The sequence below is a fragment of the Excalfactoria chinensis genome, chromosome 1 (genome assembly GCF_039878825.1).
Source record: "Excalfactoria chinensis isolate bCotChi1 chromosome 1, bCotChi1.hap2, whole genome shotgun sequence".
NCBI lineage: Eukaryota > Metazoa > Chordata > Aves > Galliformes > Phasianidae > Excalfactoria > Excalfactoria chinensis.
In genome coordinates this window covers 99157704-99182266 of record NC_092825.1, presented here as the reverse complement: position 1 = coordinate 99182266, position 24563 = coordinate 99157704, and the positions used below count along the sequence as shown (strand labels likewise).

The following is a 24563-nucleotide window of genomic DNA, read 5'->3' as shown; positions in this document are numbered from 1 at the left end:
TGATTCATGGCAAACCCAAAAGTTAATTTCTTCTTTTTGTGTGTGTGTGTGTGTATGTGGGGTGGGGGATACCACGTGCGGCGGTCAGACCAAGGGGTTGATCCAGTATATAAACCATATGTAGCTCACGCTGTAGGTTTGCTCTGGTGTGCTTTGCTGCAGCGTGGTGGAGGCACAGCTCCCAGACAGAGCTGTCCTTTTAATCAGGGGCACTGACAGCCAACATTGTTTCCCGAGGCTTTGGCTTCACATGAAACTCAAGGGCTATCAATGAGGAGTTTGCCTCTGGCTAGAGGGGAAGGTCTCCCTCCTCTGCAGCCCCCTGGCAATATTAAAACAGAATGATGTGCACGTCTTGCCACGTTCACAAGCAGAGCTGCCTTACATTATGAGAGGCTTGGAGTAGTCCTGTAGTTGGTGGGGGAGGGTGTTGCAGGGCTGACATAGGGTATATGGGAAGGGAGGAGTAGGAAGGGCATGCACATCCTTTCCCTTTTTGTGGGGAAGGGTTGGTTCAGATAGCATGAAATTACAGCCTCAGTCATATTAACACCTAAATATGTTGATTTTGACTCAAGGCCCAGTCTGGAGACATTGCATTTAATGAAGGTGCTATGAAGATCTTGCTGGCTTTCATTTCCTGAGGTGGCTCTGGGTCACTCATGCTGTGGGATCACCTAATGGGAAGGTTGCAGGAGACATTTGGCCTTCCATGGTTTTTATTCTGCTTTTGCAGGGCTTTCTCCAGGGCATTCCTCTGTGGCTGAAGCAGTAGGCTCCCCTTTCGTGCAGCTGACGGGTATGCTATGAGGCCCATCCTGTGTCCCTAACGTGGGTGGAGAGATGTATGATCACAACCTCTGTGCTGGCCTGACCTTGTCTGGTCTCCAGATAGCTCAGCTGGTTTTTGCTGAGCTCCAAAATGGGGAACGTGATCATTTAAGTCTGAAGAATTCCCTTATCTGCTAATTGTAGCTACAGTGGGGGGAAACTGGCCCTAGTTGTAGAAGTGATTTCTTCAAGTGCAGCATTCTTGGCATGCATAAGCTTGTGGTATCTGATTACTGTTTTTCAGCAAGTAACGCAACTGATTAAATCAAACTATTGTACTGCTCTGCAGCATCTTCCTGTGTTCTTCCTGCTACTACCCCATTTATTGCCAGGTTAATACATACTCATTACTGTTGATACCATGCTGCTGTATATTAATTAATCACATATTTATGGGAAGGGAAATAAGAATAGATTTGGGAGGAGAAATAATTTGGGTCACACAGGCTCTTGCAGAGAAGCATCTGTCCTAAAACACTGACATCTCCCAGAGCTTTGTAGAGCTGATACATGGAGGGTTTTTGAGACAGTACACCCTTGTCAAGCAGCTGAAGTCTTGCTTGTGGTTGGCTATGGAGGATATCCCAGGATATGGAGGATTGTTTATGATGAATGTATGGCATTTTATGGTTATAAACTCCTCTAAACGTTCATTTTAAGATATCATTTCATCTCTTTCTCTCTCTATTTTTATTTTATTTTTTTAAATTGAACCAGGTTTTTAAGAGACATTTAGAAATACAAAGATAAATGCCAAGGATAAATAAAACAATCCAGAAGCCAAACTCCTGTTTAAAATGGTAGATAACCAGTCAGCAGTGGATAGGAAATGACTGGGAATAAATGGTTGCGTAGCTTATCATGCAATTCCTATGTTTATAAATTATTTTTATAATATGAGGAGGCCCTTTTTGGATGCAGGAGTTGGACTCAGTGAGTCCTTATGAGTCCTTTCCAACTTGGGATATTGTATGATTCTGTGACTTAGGGCAGGCAGTACTGCAGTCAGGCTTCCAAATGTTGAATTTAATCACAAGCCAGTCTCTAATGTTCAAGAAAGAAGCAGATACTGAAAAGCCTCAAATAGAAGGAACAGGAGGGACTTTACAAGGAAAAAAAAATCAAAAGGAAGTTCAGATGAGGAAAATTAATCAGCAGTTCTGAAATGATTATGATTGTCAGAGAACAAGGTTTTTGCCAGCGTAAGAGAGCCGGTCTCTGCCCTTGAGCTTGCTTAAGCAGTTAATCTGTGTATGAACTCTAAGTCTTAGAGATCACTCAAAGGATATTAATCATCCCTGAGCATTTAAAAACATACATTTGTGCAAGTAAGACAGTAGAGGTCGAGTGGCAGTGGGGTAGCTGCAGGCTCAGGTCGGCTTTTAACTGCAGGTCTTCCAAAGGTGAGTGTGTAACATCATGCATGTGTACCTACATTTGCATTGCCACTGAGTGTTGTCAGTGGTCTGTGATTACCTGGGAGCTGGCTTGCAGGAGCAGAGCCTGTGTTTGAATATTGCAGGCCATTTACTTTGCCTGTTTTGTAACCTTCTTCCAGCTAGGAGCTTGGAACCAGATTTGGAGAGACTTTCTTTTAGATTTACTGGTATCAAGAATAAGTCAAAGACTTCAGACTGCAGTTCAGAGGAGACATTTCATGCTTTTTTCCTGATCTTTTTCTTCACCTCCTTCCATTGCCTTCTAACCATGAGAAAGAGCCAACACTTAAACAGTGTTTCCTGGTCATGCTTCTCAGTTTCTTGTTTTCTTAACAGGGGGAGTCTGAACAATTTCCTGTAATGCTGAAGCTTTCCAAAGTAAAATGTGCCAGTGGTGTTTCTAAATACTGTCCTATCTTAGCATGTCTCCGACATGCTTTGCTCTTGGCCTCCACGCTATGTATGGAAGTCCTCCAAATTTGTTCTGCTATGGGGTGGGAGTGAGGGTGTAGATAGGGCAGACAGTTGTGCTCTCATCCCACTGCCACTGGAAAGTGCTACACAACCTCTGTTGCAAGTCAGTGTCTCTCAGATAAGTGGCTCTCATAGGTAAGTCTAAGCAGAGACTTGTGTGCCCTCATTTCAGCTGGACTGAAGCAGTGTGGGGTGCTGTGGCTGGCCCTGGAGCTAGGTTGGAAGGCAAGACTGGCAGCTGATCTGTAAGGAGGCAGGCATTTTCACAGTGAAGATCTGCATATTTTCAGACAAAACTGTTAGTGATTCAATTGATGAACACTGTACATGGCCATAGTGTGGGCACCATTAGAATGGGTACAGCGCTTGACGGTAATTGTAGACAGTGACAAGCTATGCCTCGAAGCTATTGGTTTGCTCATTGTGAGGAGCACGGGGCAGGCAAACAAATAGGCAGTAATCTATGAGATACTGTGTCACTGCAGTGAACAAGATGAGTATAAAAAGAAAAAATATAAAAATAGCACTTAATGCCTGATAAAATTGCCTTTCAATTAAATACTAGATAGGAGGTTTTATAAGGGGGAAAAAGTAGTTCGGACAAGTTAAATGGAAAGGTAGGAAAAGGGAAAGCACTGAGACATAAAACTGGCAGATCTTAAATCTCAGAGATGTTTGGGGGATGGCAGATCCAGCTGTGAGATTTAGAACTTTGAGTTGCCGTGTGGAAGTCAGCAGTGCTTACCCTCTAAGCAGAGTCTGAAGGTAAGGTCTCTGCTCAGGTTGGCGAGCTTTGCAGAGGCTATTTGTAAAGACTGTCAGGACTGGGCTCTGATTCTTGTTTAGACCTCAGATATGGTGGGGTTCACATCATACTGGGGTTTCTTTTCTTTGCGGTGACACTGAGGGGAGTTTGTTTACCATCTGGCTGTGAAGGTGGAAAAGAGAAGACAAAAAAAGAAGAAAGAAATAGAGCTTGTTTTCTAAAAATGAGAACGCACACAGACAACTAGCATCTTTTATTATTATGCATTGCATCTAAAATAGATGCAGGTCTGCCTACTTTCTTAACATGCATCTGACAGAAAGTAATAGCACCCATTTACATTTCTGTACCATTTCTTTCTGTGAGGGTCTTGGAGTACTTCACAGGGGGGACCAGACAACAAGAAACAATGCCTTTAGCCTGCATCTACCTCATCATATGGTCTGCTACAACTGGCAAAGCTGGGGCCGTGGGGCAGCGGTGGGAGCTTTCTGAGCTGGCCTTGTTGCCTGCTTTGGGTGGTGTGGGCAGCTGCAGAAGAGCATCCTTAATTTCAGAGTACTGTTGTAGAGAGCTCAGAGAAGCAAAGTGCCTGTGGGCACCTCTGGGACTGTTTTTCCATCCATCCTGTATGCTGGGTGCTTCTCTTCCATGGTTTTCCAAATCCCATTGCCTGACAGTGAGTGGTTGTTGAGAAGCTGGCTTGGCTTTGAGTGTGCTCATCACCCCTAGTGAGGGTTGGAGGTAGGGGGTGGCAAAAAGGAGAGTGCAGATGGCATCACTGTTGCTGTTGTAGTCTCCTTAAAGTATTTAGAATCACCAAATACGATTATTTTATTCAGTAAATGGGCATTTTAAAAAAGGTTATGTTGGGAGGCTTGTTCCTGTCATGCTAGTTATGTTTGTGGAAGTTTACAGTCACTGTTTTTAGTTTCATACCCAGTTTGCCTCCTGGCTACGCCTGGAAAGGGGATCTAGGAAAGGGGAAGCTGCTCAGGGTTGTTTACTTTGGATCTATTGTGGGTAGTGTGGTTTACCCCCCTCCCCCCCCCCCCGGGTTCCTGTCCCTCTTCTCCCAGCTCATGACAGTGAGCCATTGCTGGAGGTGGGGCAGAAGCTGCCATTAGGCAGCATCATGGATTTTGGTGGGTTTAAACCAGCTGCGACATTTTAATTAATTATTTTGGTACTGTTGAGCTTTATACTGAGCTGGTATCAATGACAGTACCAGGGCATCAACCGTAACTGCCTCTGCTCAAGGTCTGTGGCCGTGAGCAAACCACTTGCTCTCTGCTTGGCCATGTAGTGAGTAGGGATAATACTTGCCTCACAGGGGTATTATGAAAGTTAATTTGCTAATTATTTATAAAGCACAGTGGGATGCTACTTCAGCTCTACACAGTGTTATGTTAACATCTAATTAGTTATTCCTTATGATGCTTCGTTTTCTTTCTGCTATAAATATTGGCCTAATACAGGGACAACTCTGCCTGTCATCTTGGTGACTCAGATGGAAAAAGCAAGCTGGAATGAATAAACAGGATTTGGTTTGTAAATGATTTCTGTTTCTATTTCCCCTTCTGTGCCATCTTACCCATAAAAATGACACTGTTGTGATTAGGGTTTTTCAGCAGTCGTATTCAGTGCAGAAGTTGAGTTGCATACAGAGCAGGTGGGGCCCAACTCCTTCCATTTTACCAGGGCATGAAGATGCACAGCCGGTGATGCCTTGTGACACGGGGTTTTCTCTCTGTGCAGTTCAAACACAGGCATATGGCATGTGCCATACAGTAGTAGTGCACTGAATTACAGTCACTTGGGAATTTACACCAGGCAAAATAAGGTGAACGTCTGCCTGAATGACCATGAACTTTCCTGCTGGACAGCTTGCTGCAATGCCTATTTCCATCAGCAGGTCCATTTTGACAGAAGAAGTCATCACTTGTATAGAAATGTCAGCCTTCAGCAACCTTCTTGCTTCTCTTGGGCCTTCCCATTCCTCCTACCTTGCTTATGTTCACCTTCTCGGAGCTTAGGTGAAAACCAGTTAAGAGTTTTGGGATGGAGAGAGCTGTACATACTGGGAGTGCTGAGCCATCCCGCTGTGGGCCCCAGGAAAGGTGTCTAGAGACCTTGGGCTGAAATCTACTGCCCTGAGATCTCTGCCATTGCTTTCAGTGGGGTCTGAACCATGATTTGGGATTCCAAGATGCCTTTTTCTTTTTGCTCTTCTCCTCTAAGCTTGTCTTTTCGTCTTCCCTTGTTTGTGTTTGCATCCTATATTGTGTTGCTTTATTTCAAATTGTGAGTACCAAGAGTAACATCTTTACTTTGGCCAGGGCTATAATGAAGTTTCACATGTCAGTGTACTGATTTTTTGCTCTGAAAATAAATACATCAAAGATCTCTGAGCTTTATGTCACAGGTTTTACCTGCCTTTGGGTAGCTTAGGGCCCCTTTGAAGACATGAATGTCCTGTATGCTTAATACTTCAGTGTGGTGAATCGAAAAGCTTGTGAGTCCTATTTTTAGTGTTGAAAAATGTTGACAACTAATGTAAACCTACGCTATCCATCACCTGGCAGCATTGTCACCGTTGTACAGCTTGTCACTCATTTTGAACTGATTTTTTTCCAATAAAAGTGAAACCATTGGCAGTGATGTGGTCAATGTCAGATTGTACCAAGAAGATGACAGCAGCTACTGTGTAGTTTCTTTCAAAGAAATGAGAGATGTTAGTATTATATATCTTGAGTGTGCCTCCTTGATCCCAGTCATTGAAAAAGGAAGCGATCCCATTGCATTAAGCTCCTGCAGTATTGCTGTGCCACAATGACAGTTGTGGACTGACCAGGCTGCAGCAAGCTCTGAGGGTATCTCATGCACCATGTGAGCTCTGCTGGGGCTGGGGGGCTGCAGAAGCTTGCAGCAGCCTTGGGTACGTGTGTGCATGCACTTCTCTGTGAATTCAGGACAGCTTCACAACTTTTGTTGTCTTGAGGCTGGATGACTAAAAGCAGGCCTCTATGATAGATAGGGATCCTGTATGCTTGAGGGGAACTTATAAGGAGGATGAGGAACGATTTTTTACAGTCTAAGACTGATAGGACAAGAGGGGAGATTTAGGTTAGATGTTAGGAGGAAATTTTCTCCTCAGAGGGCAATGAGATGCTGGTACAGCTGCCCATAGAAGCTGTGGTTCCCCATTCCTGGAGGCACTCAAGGCCAGGTTGGATGGGGCCCTGAGAAGCCTGAGCTGGTGGGGGGCAGTCCTGCCCACTACAGTGGGTTGGAACTCGTCATTCTTTAAGGTCCCTTCCAATCCAAACTACTCCATGGTACAATTCTATATGTGAGGTTGTGTGCTAACTTGTATGCATCTGGATGACTCCGGTAAAGACTGCTCCTCCCTTTGAATGCGAGGTGACTTGTGCTGAGTTCTGGCGAGAGATTTCCCTGAGCACACTCTGCAGAGTCAGTGTGAGAACTGTAAGCAACAAGTGGCACAATGAAATACAAATCTTCAGTTCTAACTTTTCGTTGCTCCAAAGGTATCAGTCCATGCCTATTCATAGTGGTTTTGCAGGCAAGTGTGCTGGCTGATTGCCACCATCCCCTCCCTGTAGCTCGTTAGAAACCTTTCAGCTACCTTTGCCGTGTAACAACCGGGATCAATTTTCCCATGAGTTGATATATATGCTTACCTCTTCAAAGGAAAAAAAATACCCTGTAGTTCATTAGCTTACTTTTGTAGAGGCTGAAAGTGAACTGTTTGTGGCTGAACAATACTTGTCTTTGACTGTTCTGTTCCTAATCCCAAATAGAAACTTGAGGCTGAGAAACTTGCTCTGATAAAGGGGAGTATGGATGCATTCAATCTAGTATAAATCTTCACGGTGTTAAAATTCTTTAATCAGCAAGGGTTGGTCTGCAGTTTTTTTGGATGAAGCAAAGACAGGTGGCGTTAAGCATCAGTTTGAGAAGGTAAGAGTGATTCTGATGGTAATGCATGGTTTTCCATCAGTGCCCTTGTGAGAGATTCTGCATCACAGAGATCCAGTTCAAGAGTGGAGGCTTTAAAAAACAATTAATGAAGCCTGTGTTGACTTTCCATCTCAATTCATCATCGAATAAAAGGTGGCTCAGACCAAACTGTGTCCTCACCTAGACAATGACAACCTTTTGCTTTAGTAGTAGTCTTGGTCATAGCTCCTTCTGGATGTATGAGGCACATGGGTACTGGTGTGGGTGTTACTTTCAGGACAGGGGTGTTACTGGAGTGGAGCCCCCCTGTGCATGGTTTTGGCCACAAGTGTCCATTATTCACAAGGATATACATGAAGCAACTTGAACTCTGAAGCCCAGGCTGTGTTTATAGGGCTGTAGTTTGCAGTGTTTTGTGAAAAAGGAATGTAATACCACAGCCAAGTGTGTCAGGGTGCCTCGCTTGCACCACTGGCTCGGTCTGTGGCTATGGGATGTTTGGAGCACCACCAAAACTGGAGCAGGCTGTCAGCATCTCAGTGCACAGCCTGTTGTCGTTCTTGGCAGATTATAATTGCCTGCTCGGCCCTGGGTTGTGTCCTGAATGTGCTTGACCAGAGGGCTGACAAAAGCAGGTAATAGTCAGGACCAGGACACTGTTCTCTGTGGTTTCCCACATTAGAAACTCCACCATTGCCATCAAGGTCTTGAAAAGAGGTCTGCGAGGCTCCAGTTGTCTGCAGGATGGATACAGAGCCTTTCTGTAGACAGGACGCTTCTTCAAGGCCATCTGTTTGCACCAGTGGAAAATACAGCTGATACAATCATGAATTTTTGAAGCGCCTCGGCTTTGTAAGGTAACCCATAGTTACAGAGATACGGTCTGCGTAGCCCTGATGCTCCTCATATCATACTGCTTTGCTCTGTGAGTCACTGTACTGAAGCTACTCCCAACCATTTCTCTGCCCAAAGTGATAATCCATTGTTAAAATGATATTAACTCATGTGTGCTAATTAGCGGGTGTGCCTGGGTGTGAGAAGCCAAGGACGTTTATTAGGTCTGATGAAGATACCTTTACTCAGGGTTCGGACTCACATCTGCTGGGAAAGTGTCTCCTCTCCTTCCACAGCTAAGGAAGTGCTGTCTTGCAGTGATGTCTCCAGCTGATGTGGGCCTTGGTACGCTGGGGATATCTTTCTCCTCAGTAGAAGGGGACTCAAGGAGGGCAAGAGACTCCCAGTAAGGCTGTCGGGAGTTTATTTTTTGTGATGATGGAAAGAAAAGGACTTTTCCTATCTATACTATCTTCATTTGGCTAAGAAAACAAGGAGAAGTGTAACCGTCTCTCATGTCAACAGCATGTCATCTTCTGGACAGAGGCTTGCAGGGCTTAGCTGGTGAGCTGGTGGCCACTCCTCTCTCACTCTGCTGGATGTGATGGCCCCTCTGGCTGGCCAGCTCGGCAGCCTGTCTTTGGCCCAAAATATGCTAAGTTGCCTCCAAACAGGTTTTGGTAGGTCTTTGCTAATAGCATGGGAGCACCACGGTTTATACAAGCTAGTGTGTGCGTCTGGGAGAAAGCCCACATCAAAAGGCGTGTATTGAAATGGCTTAGCGGGGTTGACAGCATGGCTGGGCCTGGAAACGCCTGTTCTCCCAGGGCTGGCGGGCCTGAACCAACAGGCTGCAGTGGGGTGTTGCCAGCTGGCTGCTCCCTATCCTACCTGCGCCTCTTGCCTCACTCTGGTAATCTCTGGGGCCTCTGTGGGACGTGTTCCTCGGCCAGGTTTTGGAGAAGGGTCATCCTTTTTGCACTGGATCATGATGGGGAGGTGAAATTATTGCTTTTGATCTTCCTGCACCAGTTTAATATTCACCGGTGGCCAGGCTGACTGGTTGTTGCCTTGTTTGCATGAAGGCAGTTCCTGGGGTGGAAGGCAAACACATCTAGCCAGCGTTCTGGGGGGACCCTGGGCTGGTTGAGGACTTGCTGTAGGTAACCAGGAGCCAGCAGGAGAAGGTGTCACAAAGCGTAACAAAATGCAAATCCATTTAAGGCTTGCAGCAAAAGGGTGTGCCTCGTTTGGTCTTTCTGAGACGAAAAACACTTCAGACAATCACTTTCAATCTCACATCGTAAGCATACATGCTTCTTCTTTGGGACTTGAAAGTAATGGCTTTGTATCTCAGGGAGCTTGTGTGTATGCATGCGTGTGTATATGTACACACCAGTTTCCACGTAACAGAGAAGCCATTTTGGTGCTGGTGACTAAGTGCAGAGGGCATGGGAGCTCCCAACATGGTTTTGCCTTTCTGGCTGTTCAAATGCTTTGAAGACGGTGAGTGTTTGCTGTGCCCTGCTGAACCTGGAGCAGGTGGGAGCAGCCCTCATCTGAATCACTCCCAACTTGCCAAACCTGCTCGCTAGCCTGCTTGGGATTTGTTGTTGCCCTCCCTGAGCACTTCAGGAGTCAGCTTGCTCCCCTGGTCTGCCTGTGGTTTTTTTTTCCTCCTGGCTGGCCCACAGATGTTTGGCTTTACTCTTTCTGTGCTCAAATTAGCTGTAAGGCTGGGGTTTGGTCTTTCCATTACTTTCTTTTCCAAGCACGCGTTCAGTCCCATCCCTCCCTCAGCGCTTTCTGCTGTTGCAATGGAGGACTGCCCTGCTCGGCAGGAGTGCCTGCAGCCACGGGGGGACCCGGTGGTTTCTGAGCGTGGGCAGATACATCGGAAAGATCTGACTCTGCCAGTACTTAGATGTGAAGTTAAACAAAGCCTGCTGTTTGAAGTGGACTGTTCTGCAAGTAAACTCAGCTTACATGTGTGCCTATTTCCGATAATGGGGCGTATAAGAAGGATTGTGCCGAATCACATCACTTTGTCCAGCTGCCTCAGCTTGGCTGTTCCCAACAAGTCTTTTCTCCTCCCATCCTGTCCTCCCGCATCCATTGCACCCTAGCATGGGGAGCCCCATAGCTCTGTGTTGGTTGCAGCTGAACAAAAGCATGGAAGAGCTGGGGTCTTGCACTTAGCTTTTGTAGCTTCTTCTTCTTCTTTCCGTAATAATTTTGTCCTTCACCCAATTTGTGGTTACTTCTGGGTTGCAGAGGCCAGAACTTCTAGCATACGGTGAGTGCTCTGTATTTCTGAAGCATTGCACCGAGCTGTGATGAATTTGTTGTTTAATTCGGTGATTTCGGTTTGTATAAAATACTGACTGCGTTGTCTGCTTCATTCCAAGAATAGTTTGATAACTGTTTTTCTTCTTCCTTATAATTGAGCACAGAGTCAAAGTAGGGGAAGCTGGTGGATAAATACAACAGTTTAGGGTTTGTATTTATGTTTCTTTTTTGGAAGCAGCCATTAGAAAATCCTGATTTTGGGGAGTGTGCTGATCCAATTGGAATTCAGAAACAGCTCCATTAAAGCAGTGAACTCAGAAACATCCAATCCGTGTGCACTTTTTGAATCTCTTCAGTTCTTGATTCTGCAAGCACTTTTGCACCGGCGGGCAGCCAAACGTGGGACGCTTAGACATACATGTATTCCCAGAGAAATACCCGAGGAGAGATCTTGCAGTACATAGGAGAGTCGAGGACAACAACGAGAAGTGCAGAATAGGTCGGAAGGTTTTGAGTTGTCCTTTGAGAATGCATGCAGACCCTGGGCAGGGCACAGCGTAGCAAAGTTACAGAGGGGACTGTGGCACTGTGGTCACAGGCATGAGTTGCCACTGTCGGCAGGCTGGGTGTTGTAATTACGGGTTGCCCTTACGCTTTGTCACACCGGTGAGTTAAAGCCACCCTGGAGGGGAGTCCTCGGGAGCTGGGATTTCGGGAGCCAGCAGCTGAGTGGCAGCAGTTCCCACCAGCCAGCGCCCGGGGAGCGCTGTGAGAAGGATTACAGGGAGAGGGAGGGAGGGAGGGATGGCGAGAGCCCAAGCCTTCAAACACACCCAATGGGCCCATCTCATCTTCGCATGAAACTTCGTGAGTTACACCCACTCTGAAGCAGAAGGGGAATGAAACGCTGACGCTTCCTCCTTTCTGTTATTGGCAGCCAGCGCTTGTGAAATACAACAGGCAAAGATGTTTGTCCTATTGATGATGAACGGTAAGCTGATTTTCAGCAGCACAAACTTCTGCTGGGGGCCGGGTTGGGGACAGCAGTTAAGCTCAGGCTGTGAAATGTGTCTGTGGGATGTTGTTATTGTGCAGTCTGAAATGCAGCATGTCCGGGAGCCTCTGTGAGGCTTTCCTCTCTCAGCTTGCATCTTTTCCCAGTGTGGATGGAGGTGTTTCTTTCTCTAAACCATGTTTAATGGGATCGTCAGGCACTGTTTGCTTTTGCAGGGCTTGTGCTGCTCGCAGGTATGGACACACCGCGCTTTTGTTGCAGGCAGGGAGAACTCAGAGTGATTGAATGGGAGCCAGGTATTTAGGAGCTAAATTCCCTCAGAGGGAAAATGTAGTATCTTGTTACTTGTTCAAGATGCTTCTCTTCTCCAGCTGTCTGGCTGTATTTTTGGTAATTACAGGTTGCCATGCTCTGTAATTGTTCAAAATGAGCCCTGCAAAAGGTTTCAACTTGAATTGAGCTCTGTTATGTGTTTCTGTGAGGTATTGAAAGCTGAAACATTCTGAATGGTGATGCTGCAGCACCCCTAAATCAGGTGAGGAGGGGGGTCTGAGGGGTCTCGCGCTTGGCCACGTCCTGACAATGCTGCAAAAGCAGGCTGCGTGAGGCTGTCCTGCATCAAGTTGCTCACTTATTCTGGTTACTGCTCAGCTTACGAAGTTGTTCCGTAAACCAGTCGCTATCTTTAAATCTAAATTGCTTAATTCTTGTGTTGGTGACAGGAAATGTGGGCACCCTGGCCATGCAGTTACAGTGACTAAGACAGCATTCAGAACCGGCCCAGCCCTGGGGCTGTCTGTGCGGCACCACACTGCGACCCTAACCCACTGCCATTGGGATGCTAGGTGCTTCCTGATGGAAGGACTGGGGTTCAGATCTGATTCACAGCTTATCGTCTCTGAGGATTTTTCCTGTGCGGAGGCAAAGTGTACCGCGTCTGTTTTTGGCAGAACAGTCATGCTGTAGCTGTTTTAAATGTTAGAGCTTTAATTGTTTCATTTAATGTGCCAGAAACCCATTGTCAAGGCAGCTATTAATTCCTCTGACGGGGTTTTGGTATTCCAGGGGTGACTGAAGTGTTCGTTTGCTATTGGTGTTCTGGAGCTGAAGGAGCAGGTCCGTGGGTGTCAGTGGGCTGCTTGTTTTTCTCCAGTCCTTTCAGAGGCAGAAGTGATCTGTGTGCTACAAGAAACGGGGGGCAAATCACTGTGTTAATCATGGCAAATGGCGCTAAGGGACCAAGAGCAGAAGTGTGGCGTGCCTGCTCGCACCTCCTCAAGGAACTCGCTCTTGAAAGGATGCCCGTATGTTTGCAAGAGGGTTCCAACTTGTTTTGAAGCAGAACCACTTTGTTTTTCCAGAATGTATGTTGGGATTATATCTGCCAAGCCACAGATTTGCATCATTCAAGCATTTGCTTTAGCTTTGTGCTTTTGCTCCAGGAAATCAGTGATGGGGTTCCTGCTGGCTTCAGCATAGGGCAGGCATTGCTTCTGCACCAATGCAGCCTGGGGGAGTACAGGGGTGGGAGCAAGCCAGCTGGATATTGGTCTTCTGAGCAGACACAGCTGACTTTCAACATAGCTACTCATCAGTTTGGACATTAGGAAAAGTTCAGGTTGGACACAAATTAGGTTGGATATTAGGAAGGATTTCTTCTCAGCAAGAGCAGTGCTGCAGTGGCACAGGCTGCCCAGGGAGGTGGTGCAGTCACCATCCCTGGAGGTGTTCAAGAGCCGTGTGGATGTGGCACTGAGGGATGTGGGCAGTGGGCATGGTGGGGGTGGGCTGGTGGTTGGACTGGGTGACTCTATTGCAGCAGAACTCTTTGGCACTGCCCTTAGCTTTGACATTGGCTAACTAGGTAGTGCTGGTCTCTGTCACTGCAAAGAAATAAAGGGTCTTTGGTGGTGAGGGAGGAGATCACCAGAAGAGAATAACTGCTCCGTAACAATTTTTTAAGAGAGCAAAATCAAATGCAAACGAAATCTTGGTGTCAAATCTTTGAAAGAATTTAGCAAGAAAGAGGGCTACTCTCTGCTGATTTGTATTTCTCGGTATTATTTTGTTAAACTGGAGACTGTGTGGTGTGTTCCAGTGAGTTTTATGGAACAGTAATCCATTGCTAGATGAGGGGAATACATTATTTATAGATAAGAGTGTTTTAACATCCTGGTGTGGGGTTGTTTGAGAAGGTCAGGATTCAGAGTGCTGGAAATGGGATTAGCCCAGCTGTGCTGCAGACAGTGCAGAAGGAGAGGAAAAGAGGAAGTTATCAAGTAAATATTTATGTTTTTCTTGTGCCTTACAAGACATAAGTCACATCAGATTGAAGGGTTTCTGGAACCAAAACGTAGTTTTCTCCTTATGGGTCGCAACATTTCAAGTCTTCATTGAATCGTAAACAAACACCAGCATCCTTTTCTCCTAACTCAGCAGGCTGTCTCTCTGCTGCCTGTTTGCTTTCTCCGTGGGATGGTGTCAAAAGACTGGAGGAGCAGAGAGCATCTGTGATAATATCAACCCCCCTTCCTTCCTGGGGGAAGCAAGCATTCTGTGTGTGTGCACAGGCTCTGGAAATGCAGCCCCCTGGCCAGCACTGAGAGACTTGTAGGCAAATGGGCGTTGGGTTGATTCACTGCAACGCGCTTCTAATATAATTGGTTTTTCAAGCTCCCAGTGAATTAGGCTTTCAGCAAGACATGGAATACCGTGTTCTCAGGTAGCTGAAAATGTTCTTGGAAAGCCAGGCGTGCAAGTGATCCCATAGTGAGGTGTGGGGTGGTTGTTGAAGGCTGGCTCACGGAGCACTAGCAGTGTCTTCTGATGCATTTTCGACTGTTGTTGTCTGGAGCTGGTCTTTGTTATAGAGTAAGTAAGAGCTCAAACTCAGTGTTGTTAATAGAGTTTAACAAATTGCCAGGCTTCAGCTGAGTAACTGCGTGTGTGCAGTTAGGATTACAGCGCATGTGCCACGGTGTGACTTTAGCAAGAGAGATGTAAGATTAAATTGCACTGCCTTGTATTGCCACGGGTGTAACTGAGTTACAGTGAGTGAGCAGCAGCTCTGTAAGTAAGCTGGAGTAACTGGCTTGGGCCTGACTGCACATCAGTGCGCATGCACCAGCGGTGCTGTAGTGCTTCCAGAGTGCTTGCGGAAAAGGGCATTTCAAGAGTGGTTCGGGTCTGTCAGAAGATCAGGCATACAAATTGCTTGGGAACATAGGGAGGTTCATATGTTGGCAGCCAATGTAGATATGCAGTGTAGATAAGGTGAGGGTGCTGGTGGCAGAGGTGGTACTGGTGACTGTTGGGTTTTCCTCTGAAGAGATAGAAGAGGCAAAAGCATTCTGAAGAAAATGTCCTGAGACATCTAAGTGGAGGCAAAGGCTCCTTTTTGCATAAGAAGAGAGGATGGCTGGGGGATGTACAAGTTAGGGCTGTGCCCAGCACTAGGGCAGGAGCTGGGGTCAGGTCCTGGACACACATCGTGGCCAGCATTGGTTGATAGGTGCATTTCTTGCACATCAACTGATGTACCTAGTTGAAATCAACTAAAGTAATTTTAATGATCTACGTGGGGATGTGCTAGATATTGTTAACCCCCCCACCCCCAATTCAGTGTGTCCAGTGACATTAACTGCCTGGCATAATCATCCCAACTTGAAATTAGCAAACGTGACCAGTCAATCAGAAGGTGAAAACATGTATCCATATAATGACTAGTGTTTGGTGGGCATTGTGTCTGGGATGGGCCAGGAATACTGGAGGTGTTGTCAATCCTGTGCTTGGCAGCCAGGCAGACCCCATGCAGTGGCTGCTTGTGAGCTTTGTCTCCTGTTCCTGGGCTGCGGAGGGTCCCTCTGTGTGTGCCACAAGCTGAGCCACTTGAAGCCACTGCCACTGCCCTGGGGGTGTGACTTGCTCCACTGGGGTCCTGTCTGGGGAGCTGTGAGAGCTGCAGATTTATTCCATGAATTAAAGCAGTTACTGCAAACATTTGCTGGGTGTCTGATGAATTTCAGTGGAAGTGGTGAGTAATAACGTGCCAAAGGTTGCTTTGCTCCGAAGTAACTAATGTGTTATTTTTTCTCTAAACTGTGACAAAGGATCCTATTTCCCTGTGCAACGCCACCGTCAGAATTACCACCTTGTTTATTTCTTTCTTTAAGTGAGAGGCAAGTTGCCTTTTTCTTGACTTTCATGGCATCCCTGAGTAGAGTTAGCAAGGGGCTGCTGTGAGAGGTGTGAAGCACTAACAGTGCACGGGGTCTTGGTGTGAGATTCGAGGCAGAACCCAGAACTGAGTGCAGTTAGAAGTTGGGAGACAAAACTTCTGATAAAGAAGCTAACGGGAGTCGTTTTCTTTCCGCTTTTGTCTTTTCAAGGCAAACTAATCTTAATGCTTCAGTAACATTGGAATGATTTCTTGGTAATCTGTTATTCTTTTTTTTTTTCAGGAGAGAGGTATATTTTTTTGTATTTTGTCATGGAGTGAAAAATTACTATAATTTACCAGCCTGTTTTTTTTTTTTTTCTTTTTAAATTTGGGAAGTCATAGCAGTTGATGTGTTCCATCAAGCTGTCATTCCTGGAGGCATAGGAATTGAATGCCTGACATCTCAGCTCTTGTTTACTGTTTAGAACAGATCCTTATACTTGACACGGTTACCTAAGCATACCTTGAAGTTTAGAATGTATTTTTTTAAAGAGAAATTAAGAGGAACAAGAGGGTGTTTTGGTTTTTTTTGAGCAAGAGTAGAGGCGGACAGTTGCTTTGGGCCACCCAGAATTGGTAGATCTACACAAAGACTGTGAGGCCATTTGGGGTCCGTGAGGAGCATAGAAGACTGCAGCATGTTGTGTAGTTGGTTTCTGTTTATGCTTCTGGACAAGAGAAAAGTAAGAAATCAAGACTTTTTGAAAGCATGACTTTGAAAGTAAGAGAGTCTGCAGGGCAGGATGTGCTGGGGATGTGTCTTTGGGATAAGCAAGCAGGACTGTTTTTAAGTAGGCTTTGCAGGGACATCCTTCCTAATCTTGTTGGGGCTCTCAGCACTTCACAGCTGAAGAGGCTTCATGTTTCAGAGAATCTTATGGCTGACCCCACTGGGAGTCCCCACTCCATTTCCAGGGAAATGGTAACTCTGTGAAACCTCATGCAAAGTGACATTAATGGGGTGTTTGGCAGGCTTGATGCCAGCCGCATGTGGTTGGTAGCCCATCAGGCAATTGGGAACTGGGGTGATGGCCCCATGTTGGAGTTGGAGGGCAGCAGGCAAGAGAAAAGGCAGGGAGGTGCTGGCAGTGAAAAGACTGTGGGAAGGGCAAAGATTTAGGACAGGGGATGGAGAGGTGAAGGAGGGAGCTAGAAACAAGGATTTGGCTCTGTACTGAACATACTGGTGGGCTGGAGTCTTGTTAGGTTCTATAGGACCAGAGGTAATGGCATCAACTTCTGCCAGGGGAGGTTCAGGTTGGATTTTAGGAACAATTTCTTCTCAGAAAGAGTAGTAATGCATTGGAACAGGTTACCTAGGGAGGTAGTGGAGTTATCCCTGGAGGTGTTCAAGGACCATGTAGGTGTGGCACTGAGGGAAATGGTCAGTGGGCGCAGTGGGAGTGGGCTGACAAGATGGACTAGATGCTTCTAGTAAAATCTTTTCCAACCATAGCGGTTTTATGATTCCATGGTTTTAGGTTGGTTAATCCTGGAAGACAGGAGGCTAAGCCAATTGATGCCTGCTGAAAGCCTCTTGAATGGTGTGGTGTGGTTCCCCCAGAGCATTGGGTGGCATTGGACGCTTTGCTGCTCTAGGCACAGTGTAGCTCCACCTCTGCCAGCACCAAACAGTTGATGGACACAAGATGATGGACAGGCCAAATCTACAACAGTAAGGAAAACAGCTTCAGCTCTGTGTGAACTGGATCAAGCATCACATATGTGACAGTAAGGCAGGTGGAAAGTCAGATTTTAGTTCACATTGGAGCTTTGAGATGCAATCACAGCATCAGCACGACAAGGTCTGTGGTAAATCTCAGGAGGTGAGTTGGGTAGATGGTATCTTGGAAGAGAGACGTGTCTCCTGTGTGTGTAAAACACAGATACGGCAACCTGCGAAATGTATAGGAAGTGTGTCAGTGGAGTATGCTATTTTTGCATAATTCAGCAACACTGAATGTTGGAGAAATGTGTCTTGTGAAAGTAAGCAGTGAAGTGCTGTAACAAATGCTTGTTTGGTGCCGAGCACAAATGTGAAGGAAAAAAAAGGTGGAAGTCTTCGAGGACTAGCGAAAGGAGCCCATATAAACAACAGTTCTCCTACAGGGAGTTTCTGGGCAGACAAAATTGCAAATAAATCTATTAAGAGAAAAAATATCCTATATGCTAAAATCTGTAGAGTTACAGAGATGGGCAGTCCTGAAAGCCTTAGTACACTGCAGCATTTGGTTGACAGAACAGCAGAGAGCTCTGAAGTGGCTCTCCAAGGGTGTCACCTCATTCTTTGGAGAATAGCTTTCCTTCTGGGGGTGTTGGCGGGGGCTGTTGGTAGCTTGGGGTTTGGGGTTTGCTTTTCACTGTAGTGTCGTTTGGGGATGTAGAGTCCTGTGCTTTTAGGAAGATTTGCAACATTTTCATGATATTTATTGGATATGCTTTGCATATTTGCAGTGCATTTTCCCCTCGGTTGTTTTAGCCTAGAGGTGTCTTCCGGAAGAGCAACAAGAAGCCCAAGATCTTCTCTTTGAAGTCAGTTTTGGGTTCTGGTGACCTCATTTCCAAGATATAGGCGTGCCTTCCAACCTCCCTAAGGACTTGTACTTTAGTATGGGGCCCTGGGCTTGCTGGCTTTGTGGGGCTGCATGTTGCTTGCCATCACAGCCTACTCCACCTTTGCTTGTTCCTGCTGTGTTTGGTCTAAGTCTACTGGCTGACTGTCCTGTTTCTGAAACACTGTCTTAGCCAGTGCTGCCTGAGATTGCTGGATACCCCTCATCCAGCTTGGGCTTTCCTCTGCTCAGCATGCTGCAGAGAACAGCTAGCCACCCTTAGCTTGCCTGTAATTTAGACAAGATGACAGGCAAGCTGTAGATAGCCAGTTTTTTAAGAGCAGTTTTGAACCTGCTCATCAGAGTGAACATCTCCAACTTTAAATGCATCAGGACCGGCCAGCTGCAGAGAGCTATTTCTGTGCAGGAATCCCTTTAATGTTTAATGCACTTTGCTAATTAAGCCCCACGATGAGTCACTTAAGGGAGTAGCATCAGATTTTCAAAACCTCTGCCCACCTGTTGCTTCCTCTGGCTTCTTTGTGGCATGCCGAAGTCCAGAATCAATCGGAGAGAGAAGTAAAACAAATCCAAGAGAAGGTTTTGGCACCGTGTTAATACTGATGGGAAGGAATGTGGGATTACAGCATTTTCAGCACGTATTAAAAGTTAAACTTTCATTGAATTCTCTGAAAAACGGAGTGTTTAAATATGTGAGAATAAAAGCTCTTAGAACATTTTATTCCTCTCAGAGCTACTGATTCATTCTGTAAATGACGGTAAAATTTCTTGCCTCGCTGCAATCTGCAGAAGGGCGTTAGTCATGTCTTAGTGTCGCCCAGCATTTGGTACAGAAGGCAGAGATGGCATCTTCATGCCTTCTTAATGGTGCTTGCTTTTCATTATCCTCGTGGCGCTGAGAGGTACCAAAACGTGTCGATACGAGTTTCTTAGCAATGTTCTCAGGAGGTCTCAGAAATGAATCAAGTTGTCCAGCCTCATTCAGCCTCTCTGAAGGCTTCACTTGCTTGTGTTCTCAGCTCCCCTCTAGAAGGGCACTGAGTTCACCAGTGCCCAGGGCTGGAGCCACCCTCCAGGCTTTCCCGCAGCCGAGCGAGGCAGAGATTTGGGATTATTGACAAATGAAATTAATTTGTTACGACTAAAGCTGGACCAAATTTCACGTTTAGAGTCTCTCCTAGTAAAACTGTCAGAGCAATAAGCGGATTATCTTCTTCCGACCTCCTTTTTTTAAACCAAATAGATGAATGCTGGAGGCCAGGGATTCATATTCCATCATGCCTGACCTACAATTTATTGCAGCATTACCTCAAAGTAATTGAGTGGGTCCTACAGGTCTGTGTATCAGGCTAATTTTGGTTGTCTCTTAAGGAGCTGCATACGATTCCTTTCAATTAATTTTGGAGAGGCTTTTTATGTGAGCTAAAACGATGTTGTGTTTTTTCTGATGCCCTGATGAAATTGTGCAGTGCTGAGCACAGTCCCTCCTATCTAACTGGGTATTTGTCATCAGCACTTCATCTGCTCAAGTACCTCACCTGTATAAATGGATTTATTCTCACTTAATTTCAGTCGCATAGGAAAGCATTTGCTCCATCTGCAAAAGGAGATTTGAGACGCAGGGAGATTTAAGATTCTTGCCTGTGAATCCATGGAATTAAATTGGAGAGCAGAGCCCTAGTCTCGTCCCTTAGCTGTAAGACGCAACCTTCACTTAAGCTTCACAACTAAATAAACTAATAAACCTGTCAGCATGGGTGCTGCACTCTGAGATTCTTAGCTTGCAATGGAACAGAATCCTCTGGAATTTCAAAGTTTAGGAAGAAGGGGGCAACAGCTTTAAGCCAAATGCCCCTCTTTGCAGAACACCCCACGTGGCAGTTCTAAAATCTTTCTGAATAGGAGAAAATAAGCAACAGTGCAAAGCGTAAGGAAAACAACAGGAGCGTGAACACGGCTGATATAAGTGCTGCAGGTTATTCCATCAGGCTAATGACAGAAAATAGGTCTGCCTGATGGGACAGCCTTGCATTGTGTTGCTGGGTTTATTCAGCGGCACAGAGTGTGATCTGAAGTGCTACCTGTTAGCGTTAGCTGATCACAAATTTGAAGACTCGAGGTTTCTGATTGTTTCTGGATGGATGTGATTATCTCAACAGCTACACTTGAAAGCCATTATTTTATTTTCATCATGACATTGCAGTTAACGCTAAAAGGATTAAAACAGAAATGTACGTGAAGAACTTGATCCCTTAGAGTATGAGGCACACAGATTGCACGCCTGAGCTGGGTTATCGTGATTTGATACAGAAATTGAATGCTGGGGTTGTTGGTTTTTTTTTTGACTGAGTGATCAGTTATGCTTCCAGCTTGATGCAGACCAGTGCAGCTGCCCTTTTTCTTTGGGCTGTCATCAGAGGTGTGTATGCACATTTGGCTCAGCAAGCTCATCAAGATGTGATCCTGGGGGATGCTCAAAGAGCTGAATCCCTCTGGAGACACCTGGAGGCCCGTGGGCTCCCCAGCTGGGTTACGCTGTTTATGATGAGGTTTCCCTTGTCTCATTTGGTGTGGTTAGTTGTGGAAACACCTCTGTGCTCATAACAGCTTTGTTGAAGAGGACGTGTTGCTGTAAGTCAGGTTGGATGGGTCTCTGAGCAACCTTATCTAGCTGTAGATGTCCCTGTTCTTTGCAGGGAGACTGTAGTAGATGACCTTTAATGGTCCCTACCAACTCAAATAAGTAAGTGTCCATGTACAAAATCTCAGTAGAATGGACCATCATTGTTTTGTTGCCAAAAAGGTGGCATGATGACCAGAGCTTAGGTCTCCCCACTCCTCTCCCACTGGCTGGAAAACTCTGGGATGTGCACCAGAGCCCCTCTGGGGTATGAGGTCCAGCAGTGGCCATGTGTGGCATGTGGATGATGGGACTCTTGGCCCTGCAAGTGCAGAAGAAAAGGTAGCTAAGGGTGTTATCTTCTGCAGCAGCAAATTAAGCTGAGCACCGAATCACCGACTGCCTGCAGCCGTCCATGCTGGTCTTTAGTGGAAGTTATTGCCCCTGCAGTGGTGGTGGTGATGAAATATTTGGTCTCTGTAAGCCCAAATTAAAATCAGAGCAGCACACTTGGGTGTGCCCATGGTGATCCTTTCAGCCACCACACCCTGACCAGCCTGCCCTTTGTGTTTACAATCCCTTGCTACAGCTAAAATGATTGAGATCGAGTCACAAAACAACACAATGTAGGAGTGAGGAGAAAGGATGAAATACTGCATTCTCACATATTTGCTTTAGGAGAAGTCATGTTCTGAACTTCATCTGAACAATGTTCCTATAGATGTTATGATAAGGGTGGTGAGACACTGGCACAGGTTGCCCAGGCAGGGTGCATTCAAGTGCATTTTTTAGTAAGAGAGCGCTGAAAATCTTCTAAATGCAACTCTTCGCTAGTCCAGCATGAAACCGTTTTAATTTAAAACCCACAAATGTTTCTGGGTTTCCATAACAGTTATTACTTTTTAATTATTTATGTCATTTTTCCTCATTAAAAATGGAATTATTAGTATCCTGGATCTAAATCTGATTCTGCTCACAATTAGACTTTTTACATGGGTTGGTGTGTAAAATCACTTCCTGGCTTATGTCATGAAAAGCACTGCAACTACCTTTGAAAAAATGGGATGATTATTGCATCAGTGTTACTCCATCTATAGGGATTTGAAGACATTGGTAGGATGTCAAGGTTTTACTGTAGGTTAGTCTAACAAACAAAACATTAATGCATTTAAGTCTGATGGGACATCAATCACAGCTTCATGATCAGACTAGTTCAGTATGTCATGTTTGGTATAGTGCTGTCTGAATTTAAATTTATAGGTAGTTGTCATGATACTGAATGTGATTTGTCCTCATCAGTTTTACTCCATATGCATATTCATAGACTGACAGACTCATAGAAAGGCTAAGATTGGAATGGACCTTAAATATCATCAAGTTCTAACCTCTGCCATGGGCCGGGCTGCTCCCCCACCAGCTCAGGCTGCCCAGGGTCCCATCCAACCTGGCCTTGAGCACCTCCAGGGATGGGGCATCACAGCTTCTATGGGCAGCTGTGCCAGTACCTCTCTGCCCTTTGAGGCAAGAGCTTCCTTCTAGCACCTAACCTTAATCTCCTCTCTTTCAGTTAAAAGCCATTCCCCCTCGTACTATCGCTTCTCAACCCCTCTCCCAGTGTTAACAGCCTGTACTTTTGTGCAGAGGCTTTCAGCATCTCCTTTAGTGCATCCCCAGGAGTGTTGCAGTGAAGGTGTGGAGCCCTGGGAAGAAGCTTGCAGGCTGCAAGCTGCAGAGAAGCCATGGATGAGCCTTCCCAGAATCAGAACCCAGACTGAAGGTTCCCCTCTGCTGCTAATCAGCCCCCAGCTCAGCACCCCCAGGACAAGTTGCTGAGGTATCTGAGCACGTGGGCTGGAGTTATCACCCCACGGCATGAGCTAGGCTGGCGTTGTTGTTTCACACTGTCGCACAAGAATGTGCTTTGTGACTTACATCCTCTCTGTAGAAATTTATCAACACGTTACACTTGGCACAGCAAAGGAACCAAGAAAATGAACAATGTTTTGCTTTCTTATTGCAGCTTAGTACCAAGAACTGCACTTAGCGTTGTTCAGTTCTGTTATTTAATGCTTGTTCTTTTAACCGGCCTGAATAAGAAAAGAAGCACAACTGAAACATCTTATTTATCTGTTCACAGCACATCACATTCTTCTCCTGAATATTTCCCTCAAGCTCCATTAATCAATTAATTGGGCAAAATCACACACAAAAAGATCACAAAAGGAGACCACAAAAACTTGTTTTCTGTTTCATTTTGATGGATATTGTCTTAAATGGTGCATGTGCAAGAAAATGTGTAAGTAGCGTTCTTATGGGATCTACAATTCATAGTTTAATTTGGGATGAAGTTACTGTCTGACAGGTTAAACTGAGAGCTTTTCTCATCTCCATTAATCTTCATCTGAACGTTCACTAAAAAACAGCACAGGGATGGCTTCATTGCCATACATTGCTAGCAATCCTTCCTTTGCATTGATCCGTGCTTCAAGCTGCTCGTGTCAGTTATGGGTTAACTCTGTCTGGAATTCTGCATAATTTTTTAATCTTGTTTCTATTTAATAAAGTTACTTGTCAGGGTGGTAGCTGAGATAAAGACCCTGATGTTGCTTTGTGGGACAGTGCTTAAATTCATCCTCTAAGTATTCATGTAAAAACATCCCTTGAGTCAGGCTAGAGCCAATTGCATTAAGCCAATGCTGAGCTTCTTTTCAGGTCTCATTTTATGGCATTGAAATATCTTCCTTGCAAGTGGACATTAGATTTCTGTGGGGAAAAGAACATTTATTCTGGAAAACTCACACAAACAAATTAGAATTGGCAAGCAGAACGCTGCTGTGTTTTCCCTTCTTGCTAAAGGTTCCAGTAAGAAGGTCTCTCGACGATACAGCAATATCCCAGAATACAGGCTTTGTAGGAAGAAGCTGGAATCCAAAGCAGGGCCGTACCTTTTCCTTTTGAAGCAGCATCCCACCTATGTTTGCATTTTCTGCATTTTTCATCTTGTATTGACAGAGACACATCAGGATATGTTTGCTGAAAACAAAGCAGTCAAGGAATAAAGTCTTTTGCTCTATTGTTCCCCAGACTGGTGACGGGCTTTTTTTTCTTCCCCTAAGCCTGTTAGGCCGGGCTTTAAAAAAGCACACACAAAACCCAAACAATGCAGCAAAACCAAAAGCGCCAGAGCAGGTGTTGCTCACTTGTTGAGACAAGCAGAGACTCATTTCCTTTTCAAAACGTGGTCGGGACTCAGGCTGAAGGAGGAAGATCAAAACAGAATCGCCAAGCGTAAATTAAAAACATTGGATCGCGCTATAAAATCTTGTGTTTAAATGTAGCGTTGCGAAGACAGAACGGTGCTGGGCTACTGTGCGTGCATATAAATCCTCTTACAGAGCCTTCCTAGAGTTTTTCCAGCATTCTTGCTCGTTACTGAGGTTAATTACAACCCATTTCATTTCTCCTCCCATTCTGATATTCCCAATCTCATTAGCTGCTTTTCCTAATGTTCTGCTTTTT

General features: G+C 45.5%; 1 protein-coding gene across 4 annotated transcripts in view; it reads left to right on the top strand.

Annotated features, from left to right (window-relative positions):
- TIAM1 (TIAM Rac1 associated GEF 1) overlaps positions 1-24563 on the top strand; it is a 170019-nt gene that overhangs the window by 45404 nt on the left and 100052 nt on the right. Inside the window, exon 1 of one of the 4 annotated variants that reach the window (XM_072327259.1) lies at positions 11467-11608. The exons of 2 other annotated variants lie outside the window; for them this stretch is intronic. In XM_072327259.1, coding sequence (XP_072183360.1) covers positions 11584-11608 — 25 coding nt within the window. In that variant the 5' untranslated portion in view covers positions 11467-11583. Of the gene's footprint in view, positions 1-11466; positions 11609-24563 lie in introns of those variants that run through there. One more of the 4 variants, XM_072327284.1, reaches the window with a different exon arrangement.